Source organism: Talpa europaea (assembly GCF_964194135.1).
Source record: "Talpa europaea genome assembly, chromosome: 7".
Taxonomy (NCBI): Eukaryota; Metazoa; Chordata; class Mammalia; order Eulipotyphla; family Talpidae; genus Talpa; species Talpa europaea.
This window is the reverse complement of record NC_140074.1, coordinates 131,467,288-131,487,365: the sequence shown is the minus strand read 5'-3', so window position 1 is coordinate 131,487,365 and position 20,078 is coordinate 131,467,288. Positions and strand designations below refer to the sequence as shown.

At 54.8% G+C, this 20,078-nt stretch overlaps 1 protein-coding gene across 1 annotated transcript in view; it reads left to right on the top strand.

The window, feature by feature from the left end:
- SDK2 (sidekick cell adhesion molecule 2) overlaps positions 1-20,078 on the top strand; it is a gene marked incomplete at both ends in the record, with an annotated part of 223,168 nt that overhangs the window by 85,793 nt on the left and 117,297 nt on the right. The window contains one exon of the mRNA XM_084238690.1: positions 14,732-14,891. Coding sequence (XP_084094816.1) covers positions 14,732-14,891 — 160 coding nt within the window. The remainder of the gene's footprint in view (positions 1-14,731; positions 14,892-20,078) is intronic.

The window sequence follows — 20,078 nt, the reverse complement described above, 5'->3', positions numbered from 1 at the left end:
CAGACCAGCAGCGCCCCGTGCTCCAGGCCAGGGAGGGCAAGCGGAGGCCCTGCGTGGAGGTGTGACCTCAAGAGTGGAAAGTGACGGGCGGGGGTTAGTGTTCACCACGGAGCCCCTGGAAACGGCGGCTTCCCTTCATTCATAATTCAGTTCTGAGCTCCTGCCCATGGAACCAGGTGACCCTGCTGTGTCCCCTGACAGCTTATAGTCTCCTGGGCCCTTCCAAAGTTTGGGGGTGCCAGAGTTGACGACGTAGGCGGGTGTGGTACAGTGAGCACAGAACAAGCACTCACTCCTACTGAAGGAGTGTGTGAGCCTTCATGGTGGGGTGCTTTGCTCAGTGCTGGCATTTGGGGGGATGTGGTGAGGGATGATGAGATGGCAAAGTGGGACCATGAGCTGTCAGGTGAGACCGGGTGGTTTGGTATCCCAAAAGCTGGGCTCATGGCCTCCCTTAGACTCCTCTGCCTCAGTTACCCCAGCCCCACCCTGCCCAAGAGTGGCTGAGTTCCACCCATGCTTCTCACTGGAGAGACTTGGAGCCTGTGGGGTGTGGAGAGCACCCAATTGCGCCCGTCCTCACCCCACACACCTGAGCATGAACCCCATTTTGATGTAAACCTCAGCACCCGGGGGGTGCTCTTGGTAAACCCAGCCTGTCTCGCATTAATATGAATTTCCTTGGGTCTCTACATCTCCTGCTTGCCCCCCACATCTGTATCAGCTGCACGGGATCTTCCAGAGAGGGCTGAGGGCTGCATCTGATTGGGGGGTGCAGCATCAAGCAAAGGTTGCTGCTTCTGGGAGAGGAGGCCACACGCCCTCCCTGGGTGGAGGACCAGCGGGGGATCAGCAGTGGGGTTCAGATGCCGTGGCCCCTTCCTTCAGCCTTTCACGCGTACCAGATGGGCCCTGGCTGGGCTTTCAAAGCAATAGAGTCAAGGGGCAGGACAGGGAGCCCAGCTGGCTCCTGTGCGGGGAAAACAAAAGCAGCCCCTTGGAACGGGGGCCCTGCCTGTCTTCTGCCCTTCCCCCCCCCCGCTTCCTCCACAAGTGGGCTGCGCTGCTGTCCAAAAAAGCCACCTGCCACCAGGGCACGTGAGCCAGAGCAGCTGCAGCCTGGGACGGGATCACACAGCCTGTAGGTGGGCCTCACCCCTCCCCCCCAGCGTATGGGGTGACCTGGCTGCCCACCCCTGAGCTGTGCCCGCCTCTCCCTGTCTATGCTCAGAGGTCACACTTTGGCTTGGCCTTTGGTGACACTGGGTCTTGCAGAGAGAACAAGCAGTAGACTCATAGCTTAGAGTGCCCACCCGCATCCCGCCCAGACCACTCCCCACTTACGGGACACTGGGAGCTGCAGGGCTGCCAGCCGCCATCCCTCGGTTCCCTGGGGCCTCACACGGCCCCTCCCCCTGGTAGAACAAGCGCTCCAGGCCTGGTATGGAGACCCGTGTGGCCAACCCCGGCCAGGCCTGGTGCTGCTGGTTGTCGGCAAGTTAACTCAGCTCAGAAGACTCAGATGCCCGCCTGGTAGAGCAGCTGGGGAAGAGGCGAGGGTGGCCTTCGAGGGCAGGAAGGTGACTCCTTAGGGCAAGAAGGACTTAGGACTTCTCAATCACCCTTCTAAGGCCACATGGGGCTGGGGGTGGTGGGACAGGGCTTACAAGGGGACAGACAATCAAGGGGGGCAGGGAAAGGCCCTGTGCCAGGTTTCCTTTTCTTATTTAATAAAATTGAGATGACACTCACACATCGAAGGTGAACCACTTTCAAGTAACAATTCCAGGGCATTTAGTGCAAGCACAATCCCCACAGCCACCCCCTCTGCTTAATCCCAAAGCATTTTCATCAACCTCAAAAGGAAGCCCAATACCATTAAGCAGTCACCCCTCCACCCCTCGCTCCCAACCACCTGGCAGCCACAAGCTGTGTCTGTGTATCCTGTACCTCATCGGGTATTTCTATTCACACACTCATACATTTGGTCTCAGTTTTCCTCTCCTGAAGGGAGAGGGAGGAGTCCCTGCACTCTCCACCCCAAGCCTCCTGCAAGCCCCTGGGAGGCCCAGAGGAAGCCCCCAGCCCACCCAGCCCTTTATTGGGGCAGGTATGGGTGCCCTGGGCTCCATCTCAGCCACAGCTAATGGGGAGCTGGGTCAGTTGCTGACCCCTCTGAGTCTGTTAAGTAGGAGGGCCTCAATTACTGCTGCACCCCCCTTTCTGCCAGAAAATAGGGAGGCAAGAAATGAGGCTTCCTATGAGGACAGAGGCACAGAGACAGAGATCCAGGCCTCTTTCTAACCCAGGAGCGGGGCGTGGCCCTGCCAGGCGCAGCCAGGCTGGTCTCTGCCAGGCCGTTGGGCTCTCTGCTCATGACAGGTGCCAGGAAAGGAGGCAGGGAAGGCAGCCAGGGCAGGGGCTGATGCTGGCATCCGGCGTGGATGCGATCCCACGTCCCTCCTGGTGGGAGGCCCCCCGGTGTCAGCAGGGAAGAGAGCGGGTGCGTGTGCGGCGGTGGCGGGAGGGGCCGGCGTGCAGCCGCGGCCTGTGCAGCCTCTGTGTGTAATCCAGCTTGTAAATTGCTCGGGGCCCGTAACTGCTGAAAGGGCCATAGAGCCGCGTGGTGTTATTATTTATGATGAAGCGCAGAGGTGCCTGCCAGGGACTGGAATGGGCTGAGTGCTGCTCGGGATAGACGGCAAATTGAACTCCAATTTTCTGCTCCACAGTCTTTGTTACCCGCCACCAAGCGCTGGTCTGCGGGGTCACCAGCCTGATGAATGCGTTCCACCCCAGCCCCTGCGTGGAGCCAGCCTCGCAGGCCGGCTTCCGGGTCCCCAGCCCCGCGGGCTCCCTTGCTCGGATCCCAACACCCAGCTGCCTTGAGGAGCCATCAGAGGCCTCAAGGGTTCGAAACCCACTCTGCCTCTCCAGCGACTTCTTGTTGCTCTCTCCTCTAAGTTTCAGAGGAGAGAAATGTAAGAGCAGGAAGAATTGTCCCCCCGTGGTGGGGGGGAAGTTGAATGAGAAAACACAGGAGCTCAGGGTGGATTGGGCCTTCAGAAAGTCCCCCCTCCTCCTTCCCCTCTTCCTGGCTGAGCTGCCCCACCCAATGCCAGGGGAGGAGGGGCAGCCCTGACATTGGGTGGAAAGTCCCCATCTGGAGTGGTGAGGCCCAGCAGGGAGCTCCTAGCACCCCTGGGGTCCAGCTCTTCTGTCTTGAGTGCTTGTTAGTAATGCTAAGTCAGATGCACCCCCTCCCCCTGCCATTCCCACCTCCCTCGTGCAGGCCCAAAGCACCAGCTGCCTTTAGGAAGTGGCTTTTCTCATGGATGAGGAAGAGAAGGAAAAGGGGGTTGCCCTGGGGAACAGGTGCCCCTGTGCCCTGTATCCAATGGGTCAAGGCTGGTGGACACCCCCAGGTAGGTGGAGGCAGTCAGGGCCCATGAGTCTGTGCTCTTGGCCCCCTGAGACTTCTGGGGGGCTGATATCGCCCTATGAGCAGAGTCCCCAGGCTCAGGCTGAGGATGGTCTCCACGTGATGGAGAGTTTACTGAGGAGGAATCTTCAAGACTGTTACCTGGGGGAACGCAGGCGCCCAGAGGACAAGGCTCCACGAAACAACCTGGCCTGGCCTGGCTGCTGTGCCCCAAAACCAGGCTTTAGCACAGCACTTCAACTTCAGGGGGCTCCAGAGAATTGCTCCAAGCATGGGTCTCACGGCGGGTGGAGGGGGTCTCTGAGGAGCAACAGGTGCCATTCAAGCAATACAACTCTTCTTGGAAAGAATCCGAGGAATTAGCGAACATTTTATTATCGGTGCTTTTATAGCTCAAATGAATCTGAATACCCTGAAATGATAATAACATCGTTAGGCAAAAACATTCTAATCAATGGTATAAGTTTAATCTCTGAACCCTCCAGCTGAAATGTAAGAAAGAGCTCCTTTCTCCTGTGTTAATTGCAAAACAAACCCATCGAAAATGAGAACCATCTTTTTTGCACGCAAGGCTGGGGACGGCGCGGCAGTATTTACGGGCGCCGCTCGGGCAGGTCCTGGCTCTGAGATGGGCTCGCAGGGGGCGCTCCGCATGAACATGAGGAATGAGGTCTCCTGGCATGGCTGCGTGTGCAGGCGCTGGTCCGGTGCTGACCCCTTTCCAAGCCTGTGAGGGAAGCATCACTATCATTCCATTTTTCAGCTGAGGAGACTGAGCTACAGAGAGAGGCCCCATAGCTAGTGAGTAACTGAGTCGGGATTTGAACCAAGTAGTTGCATTCCAGCCCCGACAAGATCAGAGCCCACATCACTACCCAGATCTGGCAATTCAGTGCTGGAAGGGAATGTAGAGACCCACCCCCACCCCCCTGCACACCCCGCCAGCCTGGTCAGCCTCCCAGAGGGAGGTCACCTGGCCAAGTTCACAGGTCTGGGTCCTCCTGCACTCCAAGCTCTGAGCTGGGGCTGACAGGAGACCCCATCCCTGTCTTCAAGTGGGTGACTCACTAGCCTAGGAACCACCAGCTGCCATCAGGGAGGTGGACGTCAGGAAAAGAGTGGCAGGACAGGTTATCTGAGCTTTGAAGAGACACAGGACAGGAGCAAACAGGGATTGGACACCTATGATTGGACAAAAAAGGAAAGAAACACTCGGGACAGGCATAGCACAAGCAAAGGCCCTGGGGCACAGTGGGCGTTTTGTATCTGGAGAAGGACTGGCTGTGGTCAGTGAGGCAGGACCTGGGCCCCAGCCTCACTTCCCAGAGCCCACGTTTGCTCCCAGGCAGCCATCCAGGGAGTGATGAGCTCGTGTCTTCATAAGGCACTTGTGTTTGTGTGCACAACACAGGACCACACTTACCCAACAGACACTTAAACAACAGACAAGTCCTGCAGACTTGCAGCCAAGGGGTCACAGGGCCATGCCCGCTCTGAGGACTCAAGGGAAGACTCCTCCATGCTTCCCTGGCTTCAGCACTCCCAGCAGTGCTTCTTAGCTTACACATGCAACACTTCCGTCTCTGCTCCATCTTCTCCCATGAGTTTCTGTTTCTGTGTCCTTTGCCTCTGATAGGGACACTAGTGGGGCCGCCTGCTCGCCAGTGGACTAATCTTGACTGTGTCCATAATGGCACTATTCCCAAAATCAGTCCCACCCTGGACGTGCAGGAAGGACATGAATTTGGGGGGTGCTATTCAACCCAATGTAGCCATCAATAAGTTTCGTCCCACAAGTGACTTTATTGGCATCCCTTGCTTCCACATGGAGCCCCATATACTCACATTTATTTATTTATTCATTCATTCATTCATTTCCTGAACTCTGTGCTGCTCCTGGGGCTTTAGAAAACCAGAAAGCACCTGCCCGGCCTGTGGCCTCCACACAATTCCTTCTTTTCTCTGAGACTTTGCTTGGATGTACAATGGGCCAGGCTGGCCGCGTGGTAGGCCTGGAACACACGCACCCCCTTCCCCGGCCGGGCCCCTCAACCACGCTTATGATTCCCCAGGGCCGTGTCGGGGCTCAGTTGAGCTGGCTGCCCTGGTGGCTCGGGCCCCCCTAATCAGATTAGATGTGTATTCAAACAAATTGATGATCCGTTCCATTAGATGCTTTTTGAACACGCTTTTCTGAGCGAGAAATCCATTCGGCAGCAGCTGCACAGGCCGAGGCATAATTGATTGTCGTTCCCTCCCAGGCCCCAACATCAGAAGGTGCTTGGTTCCTGAAGGTCACTGGCAGGATTAGATTAAGGAGGGCGAGCGCCTTCTTTCCTGGCTAATGAAGCACTCGGCATGCAGGCAGCAAGGGTGAGCTGGGCTGGCATCTGCCAGGGAAGAGGGGGCGGGGGCATCAATTAGCTTCTCATTTGGGAGAGGCAGTGAGGACAAGGGTTGGGATGGGCTGGGGGGCTGGCTTGCCCTGGCCTGACCAGGTAGGACAAGAGCAAGCAGGTCAAGTCTGGCCCTGGAATGTGGGAACAGGAAACAGCTGGGGAGCCCCTGAGCATGACTTTATCAGGCATCGAGAGGGGCCTGCTAGCATAAGCCAGCACTGCGTGCTCTTGAATGTTTCCTCTGGACCACTGGGCTAGAGCAGGGCTCTGCCTGGCAGATTCTTCTGGGTCCCTCCCCCCAGCACTGCACTCCTGAGCCCCCTGTCTAGGGACCTCCTCCCTTCGTTGCTCCCCCAGCAAGAATCTCTGCCATGGGGGGCAGATCCATGCAGATATTTGCAAAACCCTGAGACTGAGCCTTTGCCAAGACCTCACAATGCATCTCTCCCTGGGCAAGACCTGGTTCTTGAGGCAGCTTGGAATGGTCATGGGGCAGCTGAATCTGGAAGACTCGGATGTGAGACATTCACTGAGACAGCAAGCACCTCGTGCTGGTGGCTTCAACATGAGGAAGTGGGTGGCAGCTTTCATTATACTTTCTGCCCCCTTCTCCCAACCTGAGCCCTCCAAGCCCTGTATGGCAGGAGGAGGGTCTCTTGGTACCACGCCCTGTGCTCCTGATTCTGCCTTATGGCTCAAGGTCATCCGGCAGCCCCCAGCACCCGGTGGGTCCTAGTGATAAAATTAGTCAGGCTACTCAAGGTCAGACTTTAATCAACACAGGAGCTGGGATTTAAACCCAATTTCACTTCACCCACTGGGACCCTCAAGTCAGACCCATGGAAAGGCAGCAGCTGGAGCAAAGCTCTGGGATGTCCGCCCTCCAGCCTCTCTTCCCCCAAATCTCCTGGAACTCCTGAGACTCTGACACTTGCCTCTTCTTCCTTGTCCCCCCATACCTGCATCTGCTCATCTTCAGCACTGTTGGGTCCTTTCTTCCAAGCTGCTCTCCCTGTACCCCACTAGGCCATCCCTCTGTAGCCCTCATGTAGCCCTAAGCTCTTCTGGGACTTGCTGCCCCTTTATCCTTCCAGCTGCTTCTCCCAACGCATTCCCAGCCCGGAAGCCTCAAGCATGCCTGATCTGATGCTGGGGATATCAGAAGCTGCCACACGTGTGGCCTGTCCTCCGCCTGGGCCTTCTAATCCTGCATCGGAGAGAGGCCACCACCCCAATCATCACCCCACTATGGTGGGTAGGAAGAGCAGACATTCTAGGCCTGGCCTGGAGACTGGGTACTTTGCCCTCTAGGGAAAGAGCTCAGTGGGGCGGGCCGGGTGTAGTTGAGCCAAGCCAGACTTGATTACAAGTGCACACAGGAAGGAGCCAGCATGGAAAGGAGCATCACCTGGCTTCAGGGAGGGAGTTAGGAGGAGCTATTTTAAGGGCAGGCCCAGGAGGGGGCGGTGTCACAGCTCTTCTGGGTGAACCACAGCCAGGCATGCGCAGACGGGCCAGGTGGTTCCACCCCACTGCACAGGTGGGCCCTGGGCCTTCCCACTCCAGAGGGGCTCGAGCTGACCCCTAGGCGGGATCTTACGCTTTTTATCTGCCATGGCGCCTCGTGGTCAGCGTGGTGGGCCAAGTTTGGGCCGGGCTCGCCAGTGCATGCCCAGTCCACCTATTCAAACGGGACTCGGGGCCACACATCCAACCGGCTGCATCTTCTTTCTCCCAGGCTGTCCCGGGACAGCTCAGGGAAGCAGAGACAGTGATGCAAAGAGCCACAGGTCAGGAATCCGCCAGGGCTGCATGGCTGAGTCAAATGACCGAGGATTCTCGAGCGTCTATTTTCTCATCTGTAAACCAGGGCCACACTAGCACGGCCTTGAGACATATCAGGATTATTAGCTGAGCGATGGACATTAAGGCTCCAAGTCTGGAAAGTTCTGTGAGTAGTCTGAGATCAATGACGTGTGGGAGACATGGTGTTTGGGGGGAGCCACCTGCCTGAGCTCCTGCTACCCGGCTGCAGCAAGGGGCCCAGGTTAGGAGGCCAATCCGGGGCCCAGGAGGTGGTGCCAAGACCGGGAGACGTGGGGTGAGAAGCTTGCAAGGACCCCAGCCTCCACCCGGACCCCAGCATTCCAGAGCGGCTACCCATGACAGCAGGCGCCCCGTACCTGGAAGGGAGCTGTGAAAGAGGGGCTTGGGGTGCTGCTGAGCGGGGAAGGGGGCTTGTCCCAGTTGAAGCGCCTTGAAGCTGGCTCTGGAGGGCAGAGGGAATTCTTCCTGTTGGGTGGCATTGCGGGTGGAGGTCTTCACCCCAATTTCCTCCACCCACTGGCTGGCACTTCCAGCAGCCGGGTTCCCAGGCCTGGGCTGCCTGGGAAGTCAAGTCCCAGGAGAGACGGAGAGAGCCTTGGGGACTCTGGGAGAAAGATGGCATTCTTGTGCTGGGGGCTGTAGGGAGGGGGGAGGTTGAAGTTGAGATTAGCTTCTGTGTGGGGCCATTTAGCCTGGAGCGGAGGCGGTGAGGATGACAATAGGGACTTTTAGAGGGCTGTTGTGGGGAAAGGCAAAGAGGGGGCTCAGCTGTGATAGGAAATGAGATAGGAAAAGTCCAGGGCAAGGTCCTTCCCTCCTACGGAAGCTGCTCTTCCTTCCAGGGGCTCAGGCTCTGCGGTCAGGGACCCCAGCCATGCCACCCCGAGTCCCACACAGAGGGCCTGTCCTTTCGGTCACCAGCAGGCTGACAGCTGCCTCGTGAGGGCCCTGCAGGCGCACATACATGTGTGCTCACATACATCTGATTACAGATGACTCACCCATGCCTGTATAATGCAACATAAAAGTTCCCCAAAGATGCAGTAAGTAAGCGAATATTCTCCACTCCATGAATAATGCAGACAGATTGTAACAGGGTGGTCCCCAGGAAAGGGGGAGGTTCCCTGCCCCAGGGAACCTCCCCCTTTCCTGGGGACCACCCTGTTACAAGATGAAAAGTGCAATAAGGGCAATATTAACAAAGTCCCCCGCGTACTCAGAAGGAGCAGAAATCTTTCATGGACTCGAGGAAGGTAGCATTGGATTTGGGTCTTAAAAAATAGAGACTCAAGAACTAAAGCTGAGAACCACCAGGAATTAAAGCTAAAAAAAAAAAAACAAACATCAGCAAATCTTAACACTGCCTTAGTGAGACCCTCTACTTTGCTTAAAAAAAAAAAAAAATTGCCCAAGACAAATGCTTCTGTACAAATTCACTGTTCTGGAAATTCAAGCAAGTTATCTTTCATGCCAAGGCACGGTTACTGTAATAATTTACAAAGCATAATATGTAACAAAATGTAAATATATAAGAAGATCCTAAGCAATGAAAAAAGAAAGTTATAAAAAAGGTCTAGAGTGAAAAGTGAGTCCTCGCCCACCCCAGCCCCCAGGCCCCCTGTTCTCCCTAAGCACCACGGAGCCCACGGTCTTATGTAATCCCCTAGAAAACGACTGTGCACGTGCAAGCAAATGTATTTTTACACTTGAAGGGGGAAAAACTTGTATACAAATGGCAGCAGATTATGCACCCTATTCATTCCTCACTTTTTTCCCCACTTAACCATAGTATTCAGAGATTGTTCCAGAGCCCTACATGCCCGGGTTCTATTGTTTGGAATTGCAATCATTTCTTTAACCAGGGCCCTCTTGACAGCCATTCAGGCCATTTCCAAGCTTTGGCTGGTACAAAATAGAACGCTGCTATGAAATGCTGTCATTTCAGACACCCAGGCGCAAGTGTCTGGGAGGATAAATTCCCTGAAGAGTTGGTGGGTTGGGAGAGGGTGGCGCAGTTTTAGTTTTTCAAGCATTGCCAGATTCTGCCACGCTGGGCCTCGCAGGCTGGCTAGCACGGGGCTATCGCACTTGCAGATCTTAGCGAAGTGATAGGGAAAAAAAATGGTATCTTATTGAGTCTGCGTTTGCCTTTCTCTTATCGTGAGGTTCAGCATCTTTGTAGCGGTTCCAGAGTTATTTGTAATTCTTTTCTGTGAACACTTCATATCCTCTGCCCATTTTTCTATGGGTCTGTTCATCTTGTTTGTTGTTGATTTATGGGAATATTTTTTATGTCGGCAAAATGAGCTCTTTGTCCATGATAAAAGTTGCAAATATCCCCCCCTCTCCAGTTTGTCATTTTGTTGCTTCTTTTTGTTTACGGGCATTTTTTTTTCCACACAGACTTTTTATCTAGTTGAAGGTATCGCCCTGTTTTATGACTTTCTGGAGTTTGTATAGTACTTAGAAAGTACTTGGCAAGTACTTGGCTTCACCAAGATTATATATTTTTAAACCACTCTGATTTTTTTCTAGTTCTGTTAAAATTTCATTTTTCATGTTTAAAACATTGATCCATCTAGCATTTATTTTGAGGTAAAGTGTGAGGAAGAGATTCAACTTTATTTTTTTCCCCCACATGTCTCCCTAGCTATTCCAAAACCATTTGCTAAATAATTGATTTCCCCCCACTGATTTGAAATTCTACTTTCATCATGGAATTCTATTAAATAATTCCATATGTATTAGGGTCTATTTTTAGACTCTCTTATCTACTGCTTCATCAGTCTATTTGTGCAAGCACACACTGTTTTAATTATTACAGCTTTATAATATAGTTCAATATCTAAACTAGTCTCTTCTGTTTACCATTCTTTTTCACAATGTGGGTTATTTGTTTGCTGCTGGCTTTTTTAGAATCAATTGTCTAGTTAAAAAAATCCTTCATGTGAGAGTTTGCAAAATGAGGAAAAGTATATGAAAATGAGGTCTGTAGGTTGATTCTTCTATCCAGTTATCCATTCTCACAGTAGATAATTATCCATTCTCAGCTATCCTTTCCCACTAATAAGGTGACTAACAGGACTGTCATGTGCTGTTGTACATGTTGTATACTGCACAAACCTAGTGTTACAGGGCAGCCCCGATATGAAACAGGTTGCCTGGCTGTGGGTCCTCACCTGCATGCTTAAAAGGGTCTTATTAACACTCCACTGCAGGCACACACAAAAGGTTAATAAAAGGTTTATTTACAAGGGAAGGGGAAATGAGGAAATGTACACCTCAGGGAGAAAAGAGGGAAATAAAGTCTTTAACACGTCCTGCCTGATCCGCTGACCTGAAAACCCAATGGCACTCTGAGAGTTGGCCGCAAGCCGAGAGCTGGCGGAGCGCCAAAAGGAGACCCCCTCCCCTCCCCCCACCCAGGCCCACATGTCTGATTTTTATACCAAACCTGTCTGCTTAACCCCACCCTCAGGTTCCAGCCACCTTCCCTTTGGTGGTGATGGGATTTGTCTCTCCCAATGTCCTGATGGCTTTTGTCTGGAGTGGGGTTGGCGTCCACAAAGCCTGTATGGAATTAGCTCAGGACATCCTCTTCCCCTAACACTAGGACCAAGACTGTAAAGACCTATTGGTCTCTCCACAGGGATCTGTCCCTCTGCATGTGTGATCAAATGTAATAATAACTAACCTTCCTATAGCACACACGGAACACGTGGTTTTTTTTTTCACTTACTTGAGCCTCACAATGAGTGTAACCCCAATTTACAATTAAGGAAATTGAAATGCAGAGAGATAAAGTCATTTGCCCAGGGTCAATGATTTGTTGCCCACCTGTCCATTCATAGCACAGAACTCTGTCCCTGCACATAAATACACCAGGAGAGACACTTGAACAGACAGACATACACACACATAGGTGAGTGAACACATATACACACACTCAAAGACATACACATACACAACACAGACGCACCATGCCCACCATGCCTTTCCTCCTCCTGCACACCCACTAACCACCCCCAACCCCAACCACCCACCTCCCCCTTTCCAGCCAGAGCAGGCCTGCAAGGAAAACCAGCTGGCCACACACCCTGTCCTGTCCCAGCCCTGCCTGCCACAGCCCTGCATTCAAAGGCTGGGGGCTTTTATGGGACCCATCCATCCCACAGCAGAGTCTTGGGGAAAGGAACCCTGGCCCCTCCGGGCTGTCTTGTGTGGATAAAGGGAGATGAAGGATGCCCCAGCCTTGGGACGCAACAGGTTCTCTGGAAAGGGTATCCCCTCCCCATTGCCTCTTCCCCCCAAGCCATTATCTCCAGCAGCTGCTGGAATCAACCCATCCAAGCAGAAGGCATTCGGCTCCAGGCTGGCGCCCCCGGAGAGCCCAAGGAATGAACTGGCAAACTCGAACCTGGGAGCAAATTGCCCAGCCAGCCCGTTTGCAGAGGGGAGGGTGTCTGGGAGCAGACATGTGCATGCACACATGCCCACCCCCCACCCTCTGACTGTTCTGGCTCTGAGTCAGCCCCGCATCCAAGGGATTTAATCACTGCGGGGCTGGGAATGTTATTGTTTTAAAACAAACGAGTGATGACAGGAACTAACAGAGGGTTTTTGAAAATGCGATTCAAAGGGCTCTTGAAAGCTGCTGGAGAATATGAATGCGCCTTTGAAGTGCGGATGTGCCCGTTTGTTAAACTGAGAGGAGCTGGCGGGTGGAGAATCATCTTCCCGGGCAAATGGTGCCCGCAGGCCTCTCCTTCCTTCCAGTGGGCCAGAGCGGGCTGGGACCCCAGAAGCACAAACCCTCTGGGAGGGTGGCATGGGGGGGCATTGGGAAGGGCACCCCCCAGTACATGCTCTGAAAGAGGCACCTTTTGACCATTTTTTGGGCTGTCTGTGCACATGACAGTTGCTAAGAGTGATGGAGAGAGCGTAAGCGCAGCAGCAAATCCCAGACTGAAACATCAGCGGTCACCGGGAGAGGGCTGCCAGGAGAGCCAGTGGGCAGGGCGGGGCTGCTGTCCACACCTGGGCTTGCTCAGCCGCCATCAGTCCTCTCCCAGGCCTGCAGGGCCCCCTATATCCCCCCCAGGCCACTGTGGTCAGGACCAATAGCAGGGAAGGGTAGCAATGAACCCCTCCAAGTAGTTGCAAGTTATCTGTGAAATTGAGACAGGGGGAGTGGAGTGGGCGCCACGCAGCCCGACCAGTTCACTTGGACCCAAGTCACTGTGGTGTCTCTTGAGCTGTCAGTCTGGACACAAATGCTGAACTTACCCAAAGACCGCGGGTGCCCCATTCTGGGTAAATTGTAGTTGAGAGGATGGAGTCAGGGCCTAGGGCCTCAGAGGGTCAGCCTGGGGTGCAGGAGGGACCCTACCTGCCCACCCCCATCGGGCTGACCAGCCTGCCAGGATGACGCAGCCCCTCCCGGGCAGGGATGCCTCCTCTCTGTGTCAGGAAAGAAATGAACATCAGCCCTGGGCCAGGCATACGCTGCAATTTCCGTCCTCCTCTTGCTGGGCCCTGGGGGTTCCCGGGGGCTGTCCCTCCTCCTGTGACTCCTGCTGGAGGAGCTGAGACTCAGGAAGGCGAATTTGTTCACACCTCTGTGTCTGGAGGTAGTAGGGTGAGCACACACAGGAAGGGGTCATGAACCCACCCCACCACCACCACTGTGGGCCTGGAAGTCAGGATCCCCAGGACCTACCCTGCCAGCTGCTTCCTGTATGACTCAGAGCACACCCCATACCCTTGGGGTACTGAGTGATGGCGGGGAGAGGGTGCAGGGGCTGGGCCTGACACCTAGGGGCTCCTCAGCAGCCATGTGGCTGGCCTTGTGGCATCACAGGGCAGTGCCGATGTGAGCATCAGGCCTGCACGCCCCCGTTGAGTGGTCTCTGAAACTGCCTCCCCCCTGTATCAAATGCAGGGGCTCAGGGGCATACAAAGGTCTGTGTCCTGTCCTTTCCTCCCAAACCTGGCAGCCATCCCACCTTCCTCAAGTCGGGCGCGTGGGCACCAGCCCCTGGGGGGCCTGCAGGGTCACTGCTCCCCAGCAGCGTGTGAACCTGGGCTTCTAAGGACTCTAAAAGGTGGATCCTGATCCTGTCTGATCTGGGGTTGCTGAGGGGTGAATGAGCAGGTGTGAAAGCCCTTGAAACAGCCCAGAACCTAGTAGGTGCTTTAGTCTTGGCTGTTCCCAGGTGCCCCTCCTCGCATCCCGCTCACCCCCAAAGGGCAGGTGTGCTCAGCGATGGGCTTGGAGCCCCTCCAACCCTTTCCTCCATCCCTCGTGCCCTTTTGTCAGCCCCCTTGTCTACGTAACACCCCTCCCGTCCCACTGGCCAGGAGGGCTGCGTTTCTGTCCAAACCCGTTGGGTTGAGGGGTCCCGAGTGCCTGGTCTCCATCCGTGCTGGAGATGAGTCAGGGCAGAGGGCAGAGTGACTGGGGAGGCACAGTGATGGTGCCACCCTCTGCCGGGCAGCCGACACGGCGTGAGCACAGGCAGGCGAGGCAGGCTGGCCAGGACCTGGGGTGGAGGGTCAGGCAGCCCGATGGTGGAGAGGGCCCACAGGGGGGACTCTGCCCTTGATGTCTTTGGGGGTTCCCCCAGCCTGGAGGAGTAGGACTCAGGACCCTCCCATCACGGAGGTGCATCTCCTGCTCTCCTGGTGACACTTGCATTCCCTGTGGCTAAGGCGCAGTCAGCACCCTCCTCCTCCTGCCCTGGAGGGAGAAATCCAGAAGCCAAGGGCATGGAATGGGTGGGGATCCCAAGGGGGAGAGACAGAAAACCCCGGAACATGGGGGTGGCCACAGAGGGACTATATGGAAGGAGGGTGGGGGGTGCTGGTTGGTAGATGTGGGGGCTCAGTCTGCAGAATGAGCCCTGAGAGCAGACAGTCCCAGTTCAGGTCCTTCCCAGCCACTGGACCTGGGCACCTTCCCTGGCCGCCTGCCCGGTCTCCCCAGGGACGTCATGGCACTTAATGAGCAGAGCACCAGGGGAACAAGCGGCACCCAGTGACTTCGCCTCTCTGTCGCCCACAGATGACGTGGCCCCGTATTTCAAGACGGAGCCGGTGCGGACACAGGTGCACCTGGAGGGCAACCGCCTGGTGCTCACCTGCATGGCGGAGGGCAGCTGGCCGCTGGAGTTCAAGTGGCTCCACAACAACAGGGAGCTGACCAAGTTCTCTCTGGAGTACAGGCAAGCCTCCTCCTCCCTCCTTTGGGGTGCCAGGCGGTGGGGGTGGGAGGTTGGGGGGATGTGTGGCGCTGGAAGTGGGGGGTGAGAAGACCCTGCCCTGCCGAGCCCGGCAGAGGATGACTGGGCGGAAGGCCGGGGGGGTGGGGGGCGCCTGTCGCAGTGGCCGGAGCCTGCCGTCTGGCAGCAGGTAGGGTGCTCACCACCGGCAGCTGGATGGTCAGCATGACTGTGGCCACAGCCCCTCCCCCATCCCCCAAGAACTCTGCCACCTCCGGGAGGCATTACTGGAGGTGGTTTTTGGGTTGCACAGAGGGATGGGGCATGAACAGCCTGGGCAGCAGTAACAAAGACATCTTCTGTTGGGGGCAATTTAGGGGGGACATAGAGGTGGCCCGCCCAACCATCTGGCTGTTTGTACCCACACGGTGAGCCCCCAGGACACCGCCAAGTGGGAGAAAGGCGAGAAGGGAACAAGAACTGGGTCATGGGGGTCTGAGGGTTTGCTCCCAGAAGGGCGAGCCTCCAGCCTGTCTCCCCACTTCTCTGCCTTCTTTTATTGGCTCCCAACCCTGTGTCTGGTGATTAATCTCCGGGCCTCTTGTGCATAATGGCTTTTGTTGGGAAAACAAGATTGTCTTACCCTGGGGATGTGGATCCAAATCTGCTGCAGGGGGACGGGAATGCAGATGAGACAGGGGGGGGATGCGAATGAGAGGAGGGGGATTTAATTGCTCCAGGGTCTGACCTTTCCAAAAAAACGCATTCATGACTTTAGGAAGCATGGAAGCCGGAGTTTAGGGTGACCCCCAGATCCTGAATCTGACCCTGGACTGGATTGACTGGTGGGTGTGGCCACTTTGGCAAAGCAGGGAACAGGAGGGGCCAGGACAGGAGGCAGGAGGCCCTCCAGTGCCAACTCCAGAGAGCCCAGGAGAGCCCCAGGTTGTCCTGGGGGGCCTCTCTGAGCAGCCCTTGTGATGGTTTTCAGGTGAGCACCCAGAGTCCCTCCTGAGCTCTGCCTGGCATCCCTGGGACAATTGTGAGCTTCTGTGACTTGTGAGTCTGGGGTGGTGGGCGTGCTCCAATGGCGGTGTCCATGGATGGGCGTGATGAGGTGCCAACCATAGGCCTGCCCCGGACCGCTCCTGGCAGGGAACTGGCACAGGATCCAGGAGGATCCTTAACCTCAGTCAGAGCCACTTTCTGGTGCCCTGGGGTTGCAGGGACACAGGGTAGGTGTTACACAGGCGCAGACTCCATCTCAGCTTGAGAACCGGACTTGCCCCACCACGGAGTGGGCCTCCTTTGAAAGGGCTCTGTCCCTGGAAGCAGCCAGGCACCAGGGCCAGCAGCTGGGGATGGCAAAGACAACAATAATCGCTCACAATGAAAGGGACTTGAAGGTAGCAGATGTCGCCCCTCACTCTGTGAGGACCCGGTTCATCTCTCATGATCCTGTGGGCGGGTTCCATTCTGGTCCTCCAGCTCGCCCGATGTCAGGTGGTGGGGCTGGCCTTCAGATGCCAGCCCCCTGGATGCGGAGCTCGGTTCTGCTCCATCCAGCACACGGCCTCTTGTGGGCGGGGAGGGTCAAGTTCTAGAACACAGCAGCGGGAGAAAGCAGACATTCCATGGCAGAGGCTGGAAGTTACTCGGGGCACAGAAATGAACTTGCCCTGGGAAACTCAGCCCCTTCCTCCTCACCCCCTGCTCCGAGCACTGGCCCCCATGGCTTGGTGGTAGCTCATGTGCCAGATGCTGACTGAGCAGGACCTCCTGCCATTGGAACTGCGCTGTCCGCACAGGGGAGGTCTGTGCTCCTGGGGTGGCTTCGAGTGCTCTGGAGGATCGGGTGGCCCTACCTGCCACCCTACCTGCTGCGCCCCTGGAGGTCAGTCCCCCCTGCCTGACCCAGCCCGCCTTCTAAGTCTTTGCAGGAGACACTGCGAGTAGATCACAGAGCCGAGGTCGGAGGTTCAGGGGCCTTAGGACTCAGGATCTAGGACATGACCCTGCCAGCCCCTCTCCCCTGGGGCTACTTGGCTGTACCCACCCCTGGGCTCAGACTCAGTTCCCATGGGGTAGTGACCACCCACCCATTTGGGGATCACAGGCTGACAGCCACTTGACTTCAGGATGGAAGAAACTTCCCTTAAAGCCTTACATAGACCCTCCCAGGGCGGGATTCTGATTGGCCCAGCTTCGGTCATCCCTGAGCAATGCTAGTGGACGCAGCATGGCCACCGTGATTGGCCAGGCCTGATCATGTGTGTACTCTGGCCACGGCGCGTGGTGGCCCCATGCTGGAACCATGGTGGAGAGGAGAGCTAGCAGAAGAAAGGAAGAGGGTGGTGGGGCAGACAGAAGCCCCCCATCCACTCCCCACCCTGCCCCCAGCGAGGGCCTGACTCACTTGCTCACTCTCTCCATCTACACACCCATGTGTGCACTGTTTTTTTGCTGACTTGTTTAAGAATTAGTTGCAGGCATCCTGTCACCTGCCCCCTAAGTAGCATTTTCTAAGAACCAGGCCTTCTCCCAGGAAACCACAACCTAATTTTCACCAGAAATGGTTTTCATTAGATACAATACTCCTAGCTAACTCTTAGTCCAAATTCAAATTTTCCATTTGTCCCAGTTATGTCCTTGTGGCCATTTTTATTGCTGTTGCTTTGATGCAGGATCCAATCAGGACTACACTGTGAGCTTTAGACTTCTTTAATCTAGAACTTTCCTCATTGCTTTATCCTATCTTTCACAGCATTGGCAGGTTTTTTGTTTGTTTTGCTTTTTGTTTTAAAGATTTGTTTTTATTTATGCATACAAGAACTGGGCTATAAAGAGAGAATTCACCAGAGTGGGGAGCAGAACAGGCAATTCTACTGAAATACCCTGCTGAGGGGAGCAGCGGGCGAGACAGGAGAGGTCTAGCTGTACCATGTGGGTCAGCTCCCTTGCCGGGGATCGACCTCAGGCCACAGCCTTGATAGCACTGAGACTTAACTCCACCAGGGAGGCCCAGGCATTGGCGTGTTTTGAGTCTCGCCAGCTTTGCAGAATGTCCACAGTGTGGATTTTGCCTTGAAAGCCTCATGATGAGACTCACATTAAGCTCTTTTGGCAAAAATATACGTAGGTGTGTCCTTCTCAATGCTTCATACCTGCAGGTGCCCGTTTACCCCGTGATGGGTCATGGTAGGACCGGACCGCGGGCAGGCTATTTGCCAGCTCTCTCCACTGGGAAGTACTGGAGTGTCGTCATCTCTTTGGATGGCTTGAGACTGCGAATCCTGTCTTCCCCAGGAATCTCCCACTCAGGCTTGGGATCCATTGATGAGTCTTACCTGAATCAATCATCGCCATGGTGATGGTGATAAACAGAATTTCTGTTTCTAGCATTCCTTAAATTAGTTGGCATTCCTTAAAAAAAAAAAAAGCTTTCATTTCTCACCTCTTTTATATTTATAACTTAGCATCAGTATGAACTAGTGGGTAATTTTACCTACTCAGTGTGTTTTAATCCATCCCTGGTTTATTCATTCTGATGCTCATGGTAACCCAGATTTGGCCAATGGAGCTTCTGCAAGTTGATCCTGGGTCTTTTTGACAATGCACCATTGGATTTTTGGCACTTTTTTGCTTTTGGACTCAATGAAACGTTCCAGATTCACCTTTTAAATAAATACCTCCGGAAAATTGTGTCACACAAGAGGTTGACCTGTGTCTCATCCCCTGCTTCTGCAACCGACTGCTCAGGATTTCTAGTCTTTTGCAAACCGTAGGCTAGAGTCTGGTGAGAATATCCAATTTCCAGGCAGAAAGATGACTGAATTTATTCAGCAAGTTGAGAGAAAATAAGATTGGAAGGACTGCCATAAATTTAGCCTTGGAGTACTGCTGTCCCCAAAGCAAGATGCTCAAATCTGCGTCCAGTCTCTCAAAGCCTTTCTTCTCAGTGGCACCTATAACAGAATGGTGTGCACGCCTGTGTGTGTGTGTATGTGTGTGTGTGTGTGTGACATTTACAGGAACGAAAACTTATGCATCCTGAGTGCATGTAACTGTGATGAGTGTGTGGGTGTACATGCATTGTGGGGGCGCTGTGGAAATAGCCCCACTTGAACACTACCATGCACCTGCCACTTCTGTCCCCTCGGGCAGAACGCCTTAGGCACCCTGGGGTTATTCTCTCATCTTGGCGTGCAGCGCCACTGCCCACTGTAGAAGATGAAGTGAGATTCTGTGGGCCAAGCCCAGTCCCTGGTGCAACAGACAGGAAATAATGCCCTGTTAGCACAATCCAAGGTGCCCGTCTCAAGAGTAAAGGACGGTCTGGGCGCAAACCCATCAGCCGTCATGTGCACAGGTGAGCATGTTCTTCCCAAGGCCCCTGTATCCCTCTCCAACCACACGGCCACGGCCCAGGACCCTTCCCCAGCCCCTTTTGTCCAGCCCCTGGTGGCACATCTTTATCCATTTTAAAACCAGCCCTACCTTCTCAGCTCACAACTGCGGTACCTGTCCGGCTAGGATGCGACGCAGAATGAGACAGGAGGGAAAGAGATCCCTTTCCCTGGGGGCGAGGTACTGGCCATGAAGACCTTCCCAGAGGTTTGTGAGTCAGCTCCACTGCAGGGAACGGGAGCACAGCCTCACACAGTGACTGTCAGAGTAGGTGTGTGTTTGGGGGGGTGGTGAACTCAGGCATATGAGGACGATGTGCTTGAGTGTGCATGTGACTCCTCATGGTCTTGCAGATGCTTTGAATGTTTGTGAGTGTGCATCTGTGCGGCACGCAGGGAGCTGTGTGACTTTCTGACTATGTGGGGTGGTCACTCTCAGGAAGGTCAGGCCCCTTTTGTGACCCTGGAGCCTCTCCTATCTGACTGCCCTTGGGGTCTGTCCTCCCAGGTTGAATCAGTTCCACCTCAGTTTTCATCCGTCTCATCAGCCCATACTGCAAGGCTGGGGGTGAACCTACCAGCTCCAGAAATGGCAGATCAGGTGGCAGGGGTGGGGAGGCGGGAGGAGAACAGTGACCGCCTGTCCCTGTGCCACGTCCGGCAGAATTATCGACCGATTATTTACCGTGCCCTGCTAATGCCTTCTCCCACAATTATTCTCACTCTTAAAATCAATAGAAGAGGAAGTCAGCTAGCAGACTTTACACACACGTGCATGCACACA